This window comes from Oryctolagus cuniculus, chromosome 12 (genome assembly GCF_964237555.1).
Source record: "Oryctolagus cuniculus chromosome 12, mOryCun1.1, whole genome shotgun sequence".
NCBI classification, from domain to species: Eukaryota; Metazoa; Chordata; class Mammalia; order Lagomorpha; family Leporidae; genus Oryctolagus; species Oryctolagus cuniculus.
The window spans coordinates 86,376,283-86,394,502 of NC_091443.1; the positions used below are offsets into that span (position 1 = coordinate 86,376,283).

At 53.4% G+C, this 18,220-nt stretch overlaps 1 protein-coding gene across 2 annotated transcripts in view; it reads right to left on the minus strand.

The window, feature by feature from the left end:
* Positions 1-18,220, minus strand: part of CA12 (carbonic anhydrase 12) — a 47,857-nt gene that overhangs the window by 9,651 nt on the left and 19,986 nt on the right. For both annotated transcript variants that reach the window (XM_017347899.3, NM_001082086.1), the window contains 6 exon segments: positions 9,621-9,800; positions 9,041-9,183; positions 6,114-6,209; positions 5,298-5,361; positions 4,882-5,039; positions 3,736-3,862 (listed from right to left, as the gene is read on the minus strand). In XM_017347899.3, the coding sequence (XP_017203388.2) occupies positions 3,736-3,862; positions 4,882-5,039; positions 5,298-5,361; positions 6,114-6,209; positions 9,041-9,183; positions 9,621-9,800 (768 nt within the window).

Sequence of the window (18,220 nt, forward strand, 5' to 3'; positions counted from 1 at the left end):
GCCATTGGTGAGGGCCCGCGCCCTCGACTGCCTAAATGCACTTGGGCTCTGGGTTCCGTGCTGGGGGGCATGCAGGGGCTCCGAGCAAGCCCAAGAAAGGTGCGACTATAGCAACTTTTTGGCTTCCTTTAGTCCCTGCAGCTTCCTGTGCCCTGATGTGTTGAAATACCCGAGGGTGTTGGTTGGAGGGGCTCCTGGTTTACCACTCTTCACTATCTGGACCCAGTGTGGGTGGCACTGGCTAGGAAGAGGTCAAGCTGCAGGAGCCAAGCCCTGGTCCCCACGACTTCCTTCCTTCCCTTCCTTCAATGGGCTGCTGACTTCCTACGTGACCCGAACGGGTCCCCAGTGGTTCCTCTCACAGGGAGCTCACGTTGAGGACAGTCCTGCTTCCCCTCGGACCACTTGGATGGAAGAGGTCCTTTTTAAAAGTAAACCAAAATATGCCTGCCGTGACTTTGACCTTTCATCAAGAGTAGGCGTTTATACCAAAGACGCAAGAAACAAGAGAGATAGAGATAGAGATAGAAAGAGAGAGAGAGGGAGGGAGGGAGGATATGGAATGATTGACAAAGGCAACGTGGACAAAGTTGCTGCTTCCAAGGAGCTGGACCCCCTGGGAGGGATGTGTCTCAGGCCACTTCTCTCAGCCACACCCAGCTCCATGAGAAGGGTACGCATTCCTGTCCTAAGGGAGGTGGGAACAAGGCCTCTCACGGGCTGACTGCTTCTGCCTCTGTGACTTCACTCTTACTGTTTTCAGACTGCAATTTTCACACTGGAATAGAATAAAGAACAGAGCCTGCATACACAAATCTAGACTCCTTTGAAATGAGTGAAAATACTCAGTTCCGGGCTAGGGGTGTCACGGGACGGCCCCCGGGGGCAGTGACTCTCAGCCGGGGGTGACATGGCCCTGCTCCCCTGCAGACAGTTGGCTATGTCTGGAGACGTTCTGGGGAGATGCCACTGGCACGTAGTGAGCGGCTGCAGACCAAGGATGCTGCCACGCACAATTACCCTGCCCCAGACATCAGTAGTGCCAAGGGTGAGAAACTGCCTTGCAGCTATGTTAGGACTGGAAGCCCTGCAGGGACAGAAACCAGGGCCTGGGCTCCTTTCCTAAGCCCGATCTAGAACAGCAGGGTCAAGTTCAATGATTCAGTCCCAATTAACCCAAGTTGGTAAACTTTAGATCCTCCCCTAAGGTCCAAGAGCTTTCTCTCCTAGAGGATTTCCTTAACTTATTCTTCCCCTAGCAGAATGTTCTGACTCCACTGTTCTTCTTCACTTCTAGGGGTGGGGTGGGGTGGGGAATCCTCAGTAAACCAGACCCTAGGTGTAAGCATGCCTCAGTCTACAAATAATTGAATCCAAATTGCTCAAGGTTCACACCGACAGCTTTGTGCCACAAACCAGAGCCTGCATGTTACAGTCTGGGGCCCACTCCAAGATGGGTGCCAGAGGCCCTCGTGCATGCAGGCTTGGTACTTCACTCCTCTGGGGCTCCCTCCTTACCACTCCTTGGGAAGCAGCCCTGTTTGCTGCCTGTGCCTTTGGAGGGTAAAAGGGAGGGGAGGATTCTGGCCAAGTTTCTATAATCAGCCTCCAAATGAAGAGGTTTTCCTTGGTCTGCCATGGATTCTGCCTCCCGGGAGCTGAGCCCCGCCTGGGCTCATGGAAGCAGCAGCTCAGAGCAAGCCATGCAAGACAGGCAGTGGCAAAGCTGCATTTATGGGGCCTTGATCTTGATGCCCTAAGCTGGGCCTCTACTCGGAGGCCCCTGAAGCTCTGCCAGCCAGACTGGGAGAATCTACAAAGCACTATCTACGAACCTGCCTGCACTGCCACACTACAAGCAGCTACGCAGGCCAGGGCCACTCTAAGGAGATGGCTATTTTTCCCCACAGCCACAGTCCATCGTCCCAGTGCAGGTTACTTTTAGTTGTCACACTCAAGCTCCTGCTCCGTTTCTTCTGATGCTCTGTGACTGCCCTCACACATTGTTCCTGCAACGTAAAGTCAGGATTGGCAGTTGTTAGCATCCACACAGCAACGGAACACATGAGCCCTGCGAGGAGATTGGACTGCCCCGTCTGACCTGGCATTTCATAGCTGAGAAAACCAAGGCCAAGGAAGGGACATGATTTGTCCACACCACACAGCCCAGGAAGAAACCAAGTGAGGCCCTGAGCATTATCCTGGTTCCAGGCACGTGCCAAGACCCAGCTCGGCGAACACAGCTGCTAACAGAGTCCTGCACCACAGCAGAAGTCACCTGATCTATGGGGGCAAAGTCCCTTCTCTCCAGGGTTCTATGTTTTTTTGTTTGTTTTATTAAGGAGTGGAAGCAGTTGGAGAGTTCAGTTTAACCCTGGAATACTGCACACTCAGAAGAATGGGAAAAGAGAATGCTGTGCCTAGATTGGTCCAAAAGGGCTAATTCTGCACATTCTAGTCATTTCCTCAAAGTTGAAGGCCACTGCCACAGAGATTTTCAACTCCTAGGAAGGGCCAACTGTTCACAGATTGACTTCTCAGCTCGAGGGACTGCAGCAAAGAGAGAGTGACCTGGAAGCGTGGTATCTGGAGAGGAGTGCACAAAAAGGGAGTCCGTACATTTGCAGGCATGTCTCAGTTAACTGTGGGCCCCGTAAGGAGCAATTCAGAGGGGCAGGTCCCTAAAGCTTTCAGGCAAGGGCTCTGAAACACAGTCTGTTTAAAAGGCTTAGCAGGTGACAGTTCTAGTTTCGCATAACAAGAAAGGAACTAAAAAGGCAATCCGAGTGCAAGGAGGGTTTGGGTTCTCTGCCATCCCCAGTCATCGGTCAGCTCCCTGGGGTCTCCCTCCAAGTGCTGTCAGGGGGTAAAGTGGAACTTCTGGGGGTCTGACCTGCTTCTGACCACTCAGGGTTCCCAAGTTGGGAACAGCTCGAGAATCTACAGTGAGAAAGTGAGCTCAGAGACTGGAAGGAGGGCGTGGACCTGCCCCCCCCCCTCCTTCCCCCACTTCCAGCAGCACTGACACGGGCACTGAGCAAGCGGAAATGCTAACGTCCTTCTGGGCAGTGATTTAAAAGGAACAAGTGGACCTCACAGTATTAGAAGCAGACCAAATATCGTGCTTTGTTCAGTTTGGACCGCTCGTGCCGAGCTGATGCAGGCTTCGAGGAGATTAGATCGAAATGCTGTGAACAAGGGCACCTTCCTGCCTGATTGGCTTTGCTGCAGAAAACCTCAAGCTGCGGTGGCCACACGCGTGGCGTTTGTCCACTGCCTCGCATCTTACAAAGGGGCATCCTTCGACGTTAATGGTGTGTGAATCGGAGGCCAGGCCTCAGATGGGGTGACTGCCAAGAAGGGCTGGGGTGAGAAGTCAGAAGTGCGATCTCATGGGACGATTCCTATCGTGCATCTCAGGAGAAGGGGTCCGTCTCCAGTGCACTGAAGTCCCCAGGAACGTCCTCGCCTCCACATCTGTGGGAGACTCTCAGACTTAACAAGGGCTCTCGTCCCTGCACCCGGAGGGCCCAGCCCGGGCTTCTGTGCAAGACTCAGGGAGCTGGAGGGCAGTGACGGGGAGACCCCAGGAAGGCCCTGCTCCAAAGCACCTTGAGGCACTGGGGTTCCTGTGGCAGCCAGGGTGCTCTTAACCAAGCACCAGTGCCAGGGACCGACTTCCTAGGAAATGAACAGGCCTTGACACCACGTCCCACGGACCCTGCGTCCCCTCACCTTCTTGGAAGGAGGCATGCACCAGTCTCACGCCGAAGTTCTGGATGGGCCGGAAGTTGTTGATCATTTCTCTAGGGGCAGGGTCGTCTGCACGTGTGAAGTACAGAGCTGTCTGCAAAGCCAGCAGCTAAGGGAAGGAGCAGAAACACAGCCGGCGGGCACAGTGACGCTCCCCTGCCCAGCCTCCCCTGCCCCTACCCCGCATGTGGGAGAAGCCTCAGGAACTGGCCCCTGGGGTGCTTGGTAGGAGACATCAGAAAGCAGTGGCAGGCGGCAGGGGCAGGGGCAGGGGTGTGTAGAGGTGGGGTGGTGAAGAAGATGCAGGATTCGGCTTAGTAGTTAAGCTGCCCACGTCCATATCAGAGTGCCCGGGTTCACTGTCTGTCCCCGACCCTGGCAGGGAGCAGTGCTGCCTCAAGGACTTAGTCCTTGCCACCCACATGGGAGACCTCAAGTAGGTTCCTGGCTCCTGGCCTAAGACCCAGCTATTGCAGGCTTTTGGGGAGTGAATCAGTGGATGGGAGCTCGCTCTCTCTCTGTCCCTCAAATAAAAAAATTCAAGCAATCAAGGCACCGCCCACCCTGGGGTTTCTCAGTCACTGGGTGCCGGGAGGCGCCGGGTCTGACTTGCCTGCTGCTGAGGCTCTGGGGAAGAACAGTGCTGCTAGCTCTGATTCCCCCTGAAGTCTTCCCCGCATAGAGAGGACCCTGGCGGTGGAGGGCGCCTTAGCCTCTCACAGGGACCACGTTCCTCTCAGAGACCCGAGTTGGAACCCAGAGCTGGTTCTGATGGTTGCATCAGAGGATGGAAAAGGGCCATCAGGCTGTCACAGGTCCCCTGGCTCCTGGCTCCGTGGCCACTGTTTCCACACACCCCCCTGGATTATATGATCTGTTTCCAAGGGGGCTTCTGGGTTAGGCTGTGCTGCTCCTCCCCACACACATTTGCTCTCCTGATTCACTTGCCCTTATCTCTGCCTACCTACTGCCAAACGTCCAGGTCAGGCCCCCATGACACCGAGGCAGGTCCTGACCAGCTGCCAGTGAAACAAATCACATTGCTGACGATGATGATGATGACGGTGCGAGTTGTAGAGGGGACCGAGGTGCCATGTGGGCCCTGACTCGGGCGGGCGCAGCACTTACCTGCTCCTGGGAAATGGTCACAGGGTTCCGGAAAACCGTCCAGAGCACGGAGGGGTAGCAGGGAGGGGTGGTGAGGGAGCCTCGGTAGCGGTAGTACTCGGCGGGCTTCTCGGGAAGCAGCTCCTCAATGTTGAAGGTCGGGATGCGCACGTTCTGTCCTGGAGAGACGGGTGTGTGTGTGTGTGTGTGTGTGTGACCGTGTCAGCCTCGCTCCCGTGGCAGAGCTGCAGCGAAGCTTAGTGGCCGAGCCATCCAGCCCATGGACCCGCTCATACCACGTGTCCGACGGCTTACCACCCTTAACCCAGTGCACGCCTACAGACAGCACCCAGCCCTTGCATTTAGTTTTCTCAAGGTCTCAGAGGATGGCACGTCCTTCTCCAACAGAGAGAATCAGCATCCAAGGACCCTCTCACCTTTGTACTTCACGTATCGCAGGAAACTGAAGATCCTGTCGTAGTACGGGTTGAAGTAGCCCTTCTGCAACAGACCGACAACTGCTGTCAGAGGGGCTGGGCCAGGGCCAGGGCCGCCAAGGCCACCAGGCCACCAGGGCCGAGTCCTCCCTAAGGATCCGCCTTACTAGGAAAACCACGATGGCTCCCCAGGCCGTTGGGAGTCAGTGTCATGGTCCTGCCCTTGTGCATCTCAGGACATCCTGTGGCTGTAGCAGAGATCGGGACGTGAGCCCAGGGGCCACAGCCAGCCGGTGTCCACCTAATTCAGAACTGCAGGGAGTTCCAAATTCACACGAGCCAAGTCAGACAAGGAAGCGTGTTGGGAAATGAGGTACTTGCTGCCTCATCAGGAAAAACAAAAACAAAATGCCAGCGAATCAGAAGACAGGCCCACTTTCTGGGAGGAGACTCTTGCCAGGGTCCCCAGGGAGAATGGAGGCCAGGGCTGGGAGGATGGCTACCAGGGGTCAGAGCCCGGCTCGGGCGCCCCACGGAGCAGTACCTCCTTCTCTCCCAGGGCCTCTCCAGCGGGAGGCCGCACTCCTTATGCAGGAGGGCTGGGGCTGCTTTGTCCAGTGTCACAAAGGACGCCTCTGCCCAGCCAACGAGAGAAAGACCACAAGAGAAAGAGCCCTGGGGAGGACTCCCCCTGCTCCGAAGGCAGGCTGCACACAGGAGCAGCTTAGGACCACCTGGCGTGCGAGGAACCAAACGCCAAATCTCAGTCTCATCCCTGCTTGAAATTCCATGCAAAACCCCTTACCCATCTCTCACCTCAATGAGAACAGCCAGGACGGCAAGGCCTTCCGACTTGTTGCTGGCGGTGCTGATGTCAGGGTACGAGTCTGAGTTATAATGGACGATGTGCAGCTGCAGAGAGGGAGAAGCCGGCCGTCAGGGGAGCCTCTGCTTCCCCAGGAGACTTCGATCCCCATCCCTGCCTCTCCCAGCTGTCTTAGAACCTCTCAGAACCCCCCTTCTGGGCGGTCCCAGGCTCACCCTTTCCCAGTTCACAAGGCAGACTGTGTCTATCTTACCCATTCATTGTGTCCCCAGGGCCTGAAACAGAGCCAGTGTGCAACAGATGGGAGCGAACCAGGGACGAGAGTGTTTTACGGTAACCGTGGAAAAGCCTGGGCACTTGGCAGCACTCCTGCCCTCTGATGTGTCCTGCTTTAGTCTGGAAGCTGAGACGACACGGTCCCTGTGACTCACCCACCTTCAGCCTTGGCCTCTCTGTACTTGATCTGGGAGCCGTGGGCGCTGCAGTGGGAAACCTGCAGCTGTAACTCAGGCGTCGTTGTATGTAGCACAGGTGCAGGAGAAGCACCTTTAGAAGGCTTTAGAAGTTCTGTCAGTCACATTTTAAGACTTCAAGAATGTTACTGCTTTTATCTTTACAAAATAACGTTCTAAGCTCTTTTTTTTTTCATAGCAGAAATTTTTGTAATTATTATGGTGAAGAAAAGAGAAGTTCCCAAAGAATCCTGAGTTTAAAAAATCTAGGGGTGGATATTTGTCACAGTGGGTTCAGCTGCCACTTGGGACACTCACGTCCCCGATCAGAGTCCCAGCTGCTCTGTCTCCAATCCAGCTTTCTGCCAATGTGCCTGGGAAGACAGCGGATGATGGCCCAAGTAGTGAGGCCCCTGACAGCAACCGAAGAAACCTGGGCAGGGATCCCGGCTCCCGGCTTGGGCCTGCCCCTGCACGGGCTGTTGTGGACATTTCAGGGGTGAGTAGGCAGATCAGTCCTTCTCCCTGCTCCGCGCTGCCCCCCTCCCCTAACTCACTCCCTCCATTCCTCACCTGGCCTTCTCAAACATTTTTAGTCAACAGACCTACATACAGAACACATGCATTTTTCTTGATTCTTTGCCTCGAGACTATGACACATTGAAATGTTTGTATCTCTTCCCATGTGTCTATAAATAGAATTCAAGCATATTTTATTGAATACAGCATAATATACCTATTTTAAGCTTTCCTTACTTTTCTAAATTATATAATTTTCTTTAAAAGTGATCTTCGAGTAAGGATTTCTCCAGGGCCCCGGCTTCACCATCCTTCCCCCAACAGGACACATTCTCCCATGCTACCCAAGCTGTCTCGGTCGGGTGAGGCTTTGGGGCGATAGAGCTGAACCGCATAGGGCTAATCCCACCCCCAAGGCCTAGTCCTTTCTACTTACAGGTGACTCTGAGCTTGTGATCTGTCTGAGCCCTTTGGTTATTGTCATTTAATATAATTAAATCCAGAGACGCGGAGTCTGACCCAGGCACAGGGCAATCCTCAGTTAGTACTGAGGGTATTAACCCAGTAAGGGTCCCAAGTTTTCAATTCTGCAAATATTTCAGTGATGTTTAGTACAAAGTTGCCACACGTGGTACACTTACCGCTCTCACTTTAAGCCCCTATAGATGTCCTGTACACAGGACGATAGGACACAGTGGGTTAAGAAGGAGTCTTTTCTATATGCCACTCGGAAGAGCCACTGCATACACTTGCAAGGGCCTGCTGGGGAGACTCTGCTACTTAGTGTCATCCTGATGCCTCTTGCCCACTGTCAGCATCCACGGTTCATCAGGTCCTGGGTCTGATGATGTGGATTAACAGTAGAAAATACAGTGGCTAGAAACGCTTGTGAATGCATAAGCCCTCCGTAACTCCTTTATGGCCCTCGGGGGAAGTGGAAGCCTCCACATTGCTATTAGCCTGGAAGGAACTGCAGCTCTTGAGCTGCAGGAACGGCTTGCTCTGAGACGCGTGAAGCCCCAGTTGTGTCAGAATCACAGCCCCTCCACACTGGCAACCAGACCTGTAATTAGCCCAAGAAACGAGCAGTCCAGCCGTTACTAGCAGAGCAGCGGTCACGCCATTATTTATCAAGGGCTCTGCTCACTGGTCCACAGCATTGATCTCGGTGCATTTAATTCCCTGCAGCCACTGAGACCCACACACCCCCAGTTCCATGCTCTGAAAGGGAGCAACTGAACTCTTCCCTGCACCAGTCAGTTGCACACTGGTAGTGCAGGAAAAAGAGCCCTGGCCTCCCTCTCATTGTCTGTGGACATTTGGGGTTAGCACCTCAGGGTGGCCTAACTCCATGCTGTACTGACCTCCCAAGCCACCTGCAGGGAGTCTCTCATTATAATGCCAGTCACTTTGATTCATGAGTAACCCTGGACTCACGACTCCCATGTCCCCAGGCACAACCCATGTCCAGGGAAGGGACATTGGGATGATAGGAAAGACACATAGAGACAGCACAATGCGTGAAGACAGATGGTAATTTGGGGGGGCGGGTTGGGAGGGCAGCAAGCCTAGCATGATTCCGCAATGTGATGCTGTGGCTGGACAAGCATGAGATTGTCACCTGCCCAGATAGGAGGACAGTGACTAGCAAAGGGGAGGTGGGTTCCCTGTGTCACTCTGGGGCACTGCCTTGTCTGCAGCATCACTTGGTTAAAAAGATAGAGACAGACCCAGCAAGATGAGGAGAAGAGAGACCAGTGTACCACAGGTGAGCCGCAGGGTGGCCCAAGTGGCTGAAGCTTCCTGTGCCACCAACAGGGCCGGTGCTGGGTGCACAGAGGGAGAAAGCAGCTGCCCACCACCACCACCGCCACTGTGCTCTGATCTTATCTGTACAGTGGCCAGGTGGATGCCAGCAGCCCCTGCCAGACTGGCCGCTCACTCACCTCAGCGGCGAACTGCTTCCCACCCACGGTGTGCTCAGAGCCGTAGGGGTCATTGCGGTTCCCCCAGTGCAGGTGCAGCTGCGTGGCAGTGTAACGGGACGGGAGGCCCTGGAGGTACATGTCCGGGGGCAGGTTCAGTCTCACTGCAGGGAAGAAGGGGCAGCCTTCAGTGCCCCGGTCAGCTGGGCACTGCCAGGGAGTGGTCCGGGTTACAGGCGGCTGCAGGGCAGATACCTGGCTCCCTCCCTGACTTCCCAAGGGCACAGCACTTTCTTGGTTCCCCTTGGAAAATGAGGCCCAGGATTCAGATCCAGGCTTGCCTGGCTCTAACACCTGGATCCCCCAGCCCGCTGAACTGTCTGGTCCCTTGAGTGGTTGCTGATGGCCCCAGGGGCTCAGGCCTGTCTGCTTCCCAATCCCAAGAGAGGTGCTGCTTTCTGGCAGACCCTCCCAAGCCCCTGGCCCCCAGTGTCTAGGCAGGCAGTGAGCCAGGCAGCCCTCCAACGCCCACCCTGCCATGGGTGAGTGCCTCAGCAGAGCCCCCTCCCTGCCCTTCATGCCCCTGGGGTGTCTCCCTCACCGGAGTGGCCATCATTGGTCAGGTTAAACTGCTTGTCGGCAGACACATTGTAGCCCTGGAACTCAAGGGGCGTCAGGCTGGCGTCATACTGCAGGGTGTCGCCGTGCAGGTCTATCGGGGACTGCAGACGGCCCCCGCAGGACGGGTACTTCTTGAACCAGCTCCTCTCCCCGTCAGCACCTGGAAGGAGAGATTCAAACCAAGATTTGGTCAGTTTTCCACAAAGCACTTCTCATCTAATTCTGTGTTCGGTGCAACTGCACCTTTTCTCCTTCTCCTTCTCCTTCTCCTTCTCCTTCTCCTTCTCCTTCTCCTTCTCCTTCTCCTTCTTCTTTAAATGTTTATTTTCACCTATTTGAAAGGCAGAGAGAGAGAGAGAGAGAGAATCTTCCATGTGCTGGTTCATTCTCCCAAATTGCCACAACAACAAGGGCTGGCCAGACTGGAGCCAGGAGCCTTGAACTCCGTCCACGTCTCCAACATGGGTGGCAGAGACCCGAGCACTTGAGTCGTCACCTGCTGCCACCGAGGAGGCATGAGCAGGAAGCTGGATCAGAAGCAGAGTCACTGGGACTGAGATGTGGGCATCGCAGGCCGTGACCTAACCCACTGCAGCACAAAACACACCCCCTCCTCTTTTCTTAATCCCCAGAGGTGAATTCTTCAGGCCCCGAGACTTGGCCTTCAGAATCAGGTCTGGCCACAGTTCAAGACCAGCTTCCCTTAGAATGATGAGGGGGACGGGCTAGGGCGGCCCAGCTTGATTTTGTGCCTTGTTCATATGTTGCCACAATACGTGTTCTCGCCAAGTGAAGGCTGCTGACTTCAGCAACTTCACATCTATCTGCTTGTTGAGCACTTACTATGTGCGAGCCAGGGGCTGTGCTGGGTCTCGGGGCCCCTGCTCACCCATGCTGGCTTTGTAGTAAGAAAGAATTTAATTACTCCACTGGCTGTCTCAGATTGGAAAAATTGTCTACAGCTCCAGGTAGGCTTTTTCAGGCTGGTGAATCTATAGGTACAGTTTTCCTGATAGAAATCTACATATTCATATCTACAGCATAGAACCCAGTGTGATAGGGATGCTTAGAAAACATCAGATAATTAGCTGCCTGAAGCTCAGAGCCAAGGACGGGTTTAAGCTGGAAAAAAATATGATACTACTACAAGCTCGTTATTACAATATAATTGACACACTGTCAGTGAGGAGAGACAGACCAAAACCCCCAAACCTCCTGGGGTGCAAGCTCCGTGCCAACTGTCACACGGCAGCACCTCCCGTGCAAATGAAAATAAACATCCCGTGTTCAGGTAACCTTTCCCACTCCCCCAGGGAAAAGTCCTCAAAGAATGTCAGTCTGTGTTGAAAAGATTCTCCTGGTAACTAAACAGATTTTCAGGCTGAGGTTTCTCCAGAAAAGCAAGCAGCTGGCATGTCCTGGCCCGTGGGGTAGAACCATGGTGCCCCGGGGGCTCTGCCAGGGCTGGGGATCCTGCTTTGGCACCTGGGATCAACACATCAGGATGTCAGCACCGGGAACACTGTGTCCGGGGAGCCTCCCAGCACCATGGCAGGGGAGTGGGAATGTGTGTGCCCAGGATCCTGGCCCCGACACCTCGTGCTCTGACATGGGGGCCTCATCCCAGGGCAGGGAGCATCGGGTAACACTCGGGACTCGTGTTCATTGACAGTGCTAGGGTGTCCCTGGTTGCCAGCTGAGTTCTGGCCCCAGACAGCCACTTTTCATGCTGCCACCCACTGGGTTCTCCTGTCCAGAAACCTTAGAGCATGGAGGAGCTGCAGAATCTCCGGCACAGCTTTTCGTGGGACACCAGTCTTCCCACTCGTGTGCTGCACAGTCTCGCTGAGCCGTGCTGTTTTCATTCTCAAAGCACTAAGCACGCAGAGACGGCGACGGAGGGGGCAGGGAGGCTCAGGCTACCAGAGCTACTAGAGTAGGACAGGCACTCACTCAGCTCGGGGCAAAGCTGAATTCCTCAGGGGTGGCAGGGAACGGGGTGAAGCCATCATGAGACATCACACTAACCCCAAGGGTCAGGGAGAAACTGCCCAGGGTGGCCAGATGTCCCCGGGGAGGCTGCCAGCCTGCCTGTGCTCACCGCTCCACCTGGGCCCCCAGCCAGGGTAGAGGAAGCTGCCAGCCTGGCTTGGTTGGGAAAACTCTGGAAGTGCAGAGATGCAGCCATGAGCAGGTTTCTCCTTGCATAAATGACAAACAGGAGTGGGGCTCGGATGAGCTTTCCTTCCCCGGGATGGACCTTCCAACTGGTGCCACCCCTGAAGAGTGCAACATGTCTTCAAGACCACCTTAGCTCTGAGAGCCACGTGGTGAGCAGGGCCCCAAGGATCAGAGAGTTTGGGGAAAGGCCATTGGAAAAATTCTGCCCCTAGATACTCTTTGTGGGAACTTAGGGCCAAGTTAGACATCTCAGGACAGGAGACTGAGGATCTGCCCTTACAGCTCCACGGGTGAAGTAAGGTTCGGTGATTAGTAGGGAGTTAGACTTTGGCTTAGTCACCGAGTTACCGCCCTTTGGCCACAGGCCCTCTGTGTCCCTCGGTGCCTGTATTTATCCAGGAGGCTGGGGGCATCCAGCTCCCCCAGCTCCCATGCTGTCTGCGGGCACGTGCTGTGTCTCCCCCAGCCCTGTTTTTCTCTGCCCTGGCACAGCACTGTCCTTGCGTGATTCTGCAGCTAGACTCTCACACCTCTTTTATACGTGTCCTTGCCCCAGGGGGGAAGGACACCCACCTTAAGCCCCCTGTTGTGTTTTTCCCTTAAAAAGAGAGGGGGGAAATGAGGTCACTTGGTCAGGTTCAAAAAAGTGCCTTCCAGGGTCAGCGCTGTGGCATGGTGGGTAAAACTGCCAAACTGCAGTACCAGCATCCCATGTGGGTGCTGGTTCAACCCTGGTTGCTCCACTTCTGATCCAGCTCCCTGCTAATGTGCTTGGGAAAGCAGCAGAAGATGGCCCAAGTGCTTGGGCCCCTGCACCCTTATGGTAGACTGAGATGAAGCTCCTGGCTTTGGTCTGGCCCAGCCATGGCCATTGTGGCCATTTGGGGAGTGAACCAGCGGGTGCTAAACTTCTCTCTCCCTCTGCCTCTGCTTCTCCCTCTCTGTAACTCCACCTTTCAAATAAGTAAATCGAAAAAAAACAAAAAAACAAAAAAACAAAAAAAAAACCACCAAGGTGCCTCCTAGCTTTCTAGTTGACCTGCACGAAGACTGGTTCTGTTTAGGACCATTCATTGGAAAAAGAAATCTGGTTTCTGCTGTGTGGCCTGGGAGGGGACCTGCCAGATATGTGGCTTCTGAGTTCCTGAGACCATCCACCGGCATGGGGTGGCCACTGTCCCCTCCTTGCACAGCTGGGGACACCCTCAAAGCAGCTGCTTGTCTTAGTGGCTTGTGGTGACAGACACGTCATGGGTGATGGCAACAGACTCTTTCCTGTCTGCCTAGCCTCAGCCTGGCCCAGCTGTGACCTGCAGCCACGGTAACACTGGCCTTAGCTGGCAGCTCACTAGAGCTGCAATTTCCCAGTTCCATCTCAGCTTTCACACCCCTGCCAGGTGCTGTGCTATCAGCAAAGCTCTGTGGGAGGTGACCGTTCTAAAAGAGGCCTTTCTCTCCAGCTCCAGCGAAAACTGAACTTCGCTCTCCTGGGTTTGGACTTCGCCTCTCTGGCTGCTCAGATTCCTCCCATGATCGCAATCACGTGTATCTCACAGGCTTTTCTGAATGGAATCCAGGCATTCTTTCTTTCCAGTTCATGCATTTTTCTAACCTTGGCAAAAAGAAGTGGACAGGGTTCCTGTTTTGAATGTTAACGAGACACTCACGTGGCTCAGCTCCGAACGCCTCTTGCAATTTCTGATTGGGGGTTGTGAGGATCTGGGGTGTGGGATCTGTGCTGAGGACCAGATTTTTTTTTTTTTTTTTTAAACGGGAAATTCAAAGTGCATCCTGCAGAGGAGAGAAGAGCCCGAAGGAACCCCGTGCCACCCAGCTTAGACAGTGCGCAGTGCCTCTCCAGTCCCGCTCCATCTCCCCCATGCCCCCCCCCCCCTTCTACCTGGGTAGTTTGGAAACAAATCCAAGTCTGTGTCATCTGCACACATCTCAGTATGTGTGTCTGAAGTGTAAGGACTCAAAACAACAATACCATTCTCACACCTGGGAAGTTATTAAGTCCTTCCTACGATCCGACTCGGTCAGCACTCAAATTTAAAATGAGGATGACATTGTTTGTAACATTCAGGCTTCAAATCAGGCCCTCATCGTGCAATTAACCCGTGTGTTATGGCCTTGATGACGGCCTGGGGTGGGGGCCTTGCTGCGTCGGAGAACAGCCCCTCTCCGCAAGGCCCCAAATCCCAGAGCCAGCTCCGCCCCCTCCTTTGCTCCCTGCGGGTCATGGAGTCCCAGGTTCCCACCACCCCCGCCTCCACCCCGGGTCAGGCCTCTGCCCGGCACACAGGCAGTTTCTCCTGTGACACTGCCAGCCAGGCTCCGTGTCGTAAGCAGTCATCTCGTGGTGGAGGCCCGGCCCATTCCCCGTCCCGCGCCTTCTCCCTGGCATGCCCCACCCCACCCCGACAAGACCCAGCAGAGCCATGTGCCCCAGCCTGCCAAGGTCTTCACAGGCCCTCACACCCTTCCCCAGCCCGTGCCAGGGTCAGGCCAGCTGCCCCAGCCTGTCCGACAGCCTTCAGCAGTGTTCCTGTGCTGCAGACCTACTTCAAGATGCCTCTTCCTCTGCACCTTTCCAAATCTCGCCCTGTTCAAGTCCTCCCAAAGCAACCGCAGGGCTCAGGGCTCTCTCCTCCCTGCCCCGAGCCAGGCCAGCCCCTCAGGGTTTGCACAACAGAGCAGTGACGTGAATTATCACTCTCTTGACTCACTTGGCACTCTTACCTCCAGGCTAGCACGTAAGCCTGTTTCCAATCAGAACTCTGCAAGATTCGAAGAGCTGATGGAGACTCGACATTTTTGTCATCTCCCTCCCCCATGTCTTAAACCACAGTGAACTTAGTAAAAAGCGATCTGGAAGGTTTCTTAAACTCCTTTCAGAAATTCAGCCGTAAAAGAATAAGAGGAGTGTACGTGTGGTGGCTGTGGGCAGACGAGCATGATGAACAGGGTTTGGTTTTGATTTTAATGAGACTCAAGCCTACTTCTATGTCGAGAAGGAAAAGTTGCTTATGGAAGAAAAAGGAGCTCATTAGTGGAGAGTAGCCCTGAGAAGACCGTGTAGCCAGCACAGGTTGCGATTAATCCTGGGCACTCAATACAAGCGTACTGAGTGGCGCAGGCCGGAGCACTGCAGGCTGCCTGGGATTGGAACGTATCCAGTGGAAAACGCACTCACAGGTCCTGGAGCCCGGCAGGCTCGCACAGGTGGCCCGAGAGGTAGCCAGAGCCCCTCGCATTCTGCAATGTACAAAGCCACAGGCCGCCACCGGTGAGCCTAAAAAGAATGTTGATGTGATTTCCAGAAATGCACTGAATATTTGCCTGTTTTCTGAATATACTTCAGCTTGTTTTAAAATCTAATTACAGAACATTTCAAGACAGGGACAAAAGTAAAGAATACAGGATAATGGCCTCGCGTGCCTGTCTCTTCACGGCTGCTCTCCTCTCTGCAGGACCTCCACCCCGTCCCTTCCCCCTCCCTGTAGGACTTTAAGAAAATCCATGGATGACTGTGTATCACTTAAGATAAAGACTCTTTGGAAATAATCATAATGTCATTTTCACACCTAAAAACTGTTAACGGTAATTCCTTACTGTCATCAAATACCCAGTGAGTGTTCAGAGTTCCCTGATTGCCTCTTAGATTTATTCTAGCAAGTTCGCTTGATTCTGGTTCTAAATGAGGCCTGGGTATTGTAATGGGTTGGTGTGTCTTTAAGTTCCTTTGTATGGACATGTTTTCTTTTCTTACTAATAGGGATGTATTTGGTCTGTATATATACGTGTACAGACTATTGCCCTGCACAATTTACGCAAGTCACTGAAGGATAATTTTTAAATTTTATAACCTGTTTGTAGACATGATATTGAGATAATTTAAAAAATTTATAGGGTAAGTAATTTCTTATATTTATACCCAGGTACAATATGAGGGTACTTCAAACAGTTTGTGAGAAAATAGAATGAAAAGATAAATTTTTGTGCAATAAAAGTAAAATAAAATCCATTCATAGTATTTTTTTTTAACCATACACACAGCCATGAGCTTTCTGAAGACCCCTCCTATGCACGGATTTCAAACATTTTGCACCAAATTTATCATTGAATTCCATATTTTTCCACAAACTTTTTGAAGAACGCTCATACATCATTGCATATGCTGATAATGAAAGCACGTAGCGCTCCCCGGAGGACAGGGCTGTGGAATTACCAGCATAGCTTGATGACCGTTTCTCACTGAGCATCCTGTTTGCTTGAGAACAGTTAATGTTAATGAAGAGAGATGTTTGTGTGACGACGGATCTGAGGGAGTCCCACTCAACAGCAGAAATGTGCACTTATTGTTTTCTAATTCTGAGCTTGGTCTTCTGGGGCCTTTTTCTCTTTTTAAGGTTTATTTATTTCTTTGAAAGGTAAAGCAACAGAGAGAGAGAGAGAGAGAGAGAGAGCGCACGCGCGCGAGAGATTTTCCATCCACTGGTTCACTCCCCAAATGTCCACAGCAGCCAGGATTTAGCCAGGCTGAAGCCAGGATCCTGGAACTCCATCCAGGCCTCCCATGTGGGTGGCAGGGAAGTACTGAGGCCACCATCTGCTGTCTCCCGGACACATTAACAGGAAGCTGTATTGCATGCTGGGTAGCTGGGGTTTGGAACCCGCACGCTGATATGGGACGGGGGTGTTGCAAAGCATTTGCTTCCCCCACAGCGTCACAACACCTGCCTTCTGGGCCCCTTATGAGTCAGCCCCTCACACCTATGACAGCCATGTGCCACTTCCTGGGGCCATACTCTGAGCAGGCTCCCCTGGGGCAGGGGGCTGCCAGGGAGCTGGCTCCGGGACATGTTCCAGCAGCCAAAACGCAGATTAAAACTTGTCCCAACCCACAAGGCTGCAGCGGCAAGCCTCGCACGTCCTTGATCCTGACACACCCCTTCTCTCGCTACTAGTGAGTTTCAGCACACTAAAAGCTTCGCTCAGTCCCCCAAAGTTCACTGTGCAAGGGGAAAATGTACCTGGTCCTGGCATATATTTTTACGTGAAAATGACCCAAGATTGTATACCTAATTTTAATATTTGCTTAAAAAAAGAGTATTCGCATATTGAATCAATTTACTTGTTGAATCAGTCTCTAAATACTGTCCTCCTTACAGTGTTATTCAATTCTGGGGTTCATTCATTCATTTCTCTAACAAATATGCCTACCCTGTGGCAGGCATTGTACTAAGTGCTGAAGAAAGAACCATGCATATCAAAATAGATCTAGGGGCCAGCATGGTGGTGTAGCAGGTAGAGCTACCACCCATGACACCAGCATCCCATATGGGGGCCAGTTTGTGCCCAGGCTGCCTCGCTTCTGATGCAGCTCTGGCTAATGCACCTGGGAAGGCAGCAGAAGATGGCCCAAGTGCTTGGGCCCCTGCCACCCATGAGGGAGACCTGGGTGGAGCTTCTGGCTCCTGGCTTTGTCCTGGCTCAGCCATGGCTTTTGCAGCCACTCAGGGAATGAACCAAAGGATGGAAGACCTCTGTAACTCTGACTTTCAAATAAAATAAATAAATAAATCTTAAAAAAAAAAAACAAGAAAATATATCTAGTTGTCTTTGTGGAGCTCACATGCCACAGGAGGAGACAGAGAATAGCTAACAAGTAAACCGATACTCAAATCAAGTAGTGCAGTCTGCCATCAGTGCTGTGAGGGAATTAAGCACTGTGATGGAGAAAATCAGAGAGACCACTGTGGAGCAGGTGATGCAGGCAGGCTTCCTGGAGGAGGTATCTGCCCTTCAAGTTGGGATGGAGCCAACCGTGGCAAATCCCAAGGAATGGCACTCCAGCAGGAGGGCCCAGCAAGCTCAGAGGCCCTGCTGCAGCAGAGAGCATGTGGCCTTCAGCTGTCACATGATTTACCGATTCAGAACGAGCCTGGCATCCCCCAGTCTCCCCGGGCCAGGGCCAGGGCCAGGGCCCACGGCTGGGCAGGAACCACCCTGCGCTTGCTTGTGGATTCCTCCACCTGCCTGTCAGGGGCCGCTCCCCACTGCTGTCTGGGATCAGCCCTCAGTGCTGGAGCCACGGGACCCCACTGTGAGGGGAAGACAGCATCATGTCCCTCAAAGCCACCTCCAAAAACTAGATGTCAAAGCCACTCTCTAAAGTGTGTTTAAGGCCCATTTTGGCCACCACAGCTGACTTCTGAAGGTGATGGAAAAATATACAGGTTTTCCAGGGAGCTGAGCCCACCAGTGCGTGGTGTGGGGTCCCCACGGCATCCATCCTGGCTGGATGCTGACCCCACAGCGGCTGGCCAGATCTGCTGGACTCAGGCAAGAGGACAGGCCCAGCCATAGCCCGCAAGGGCCTGCCCAGAAGTAAAC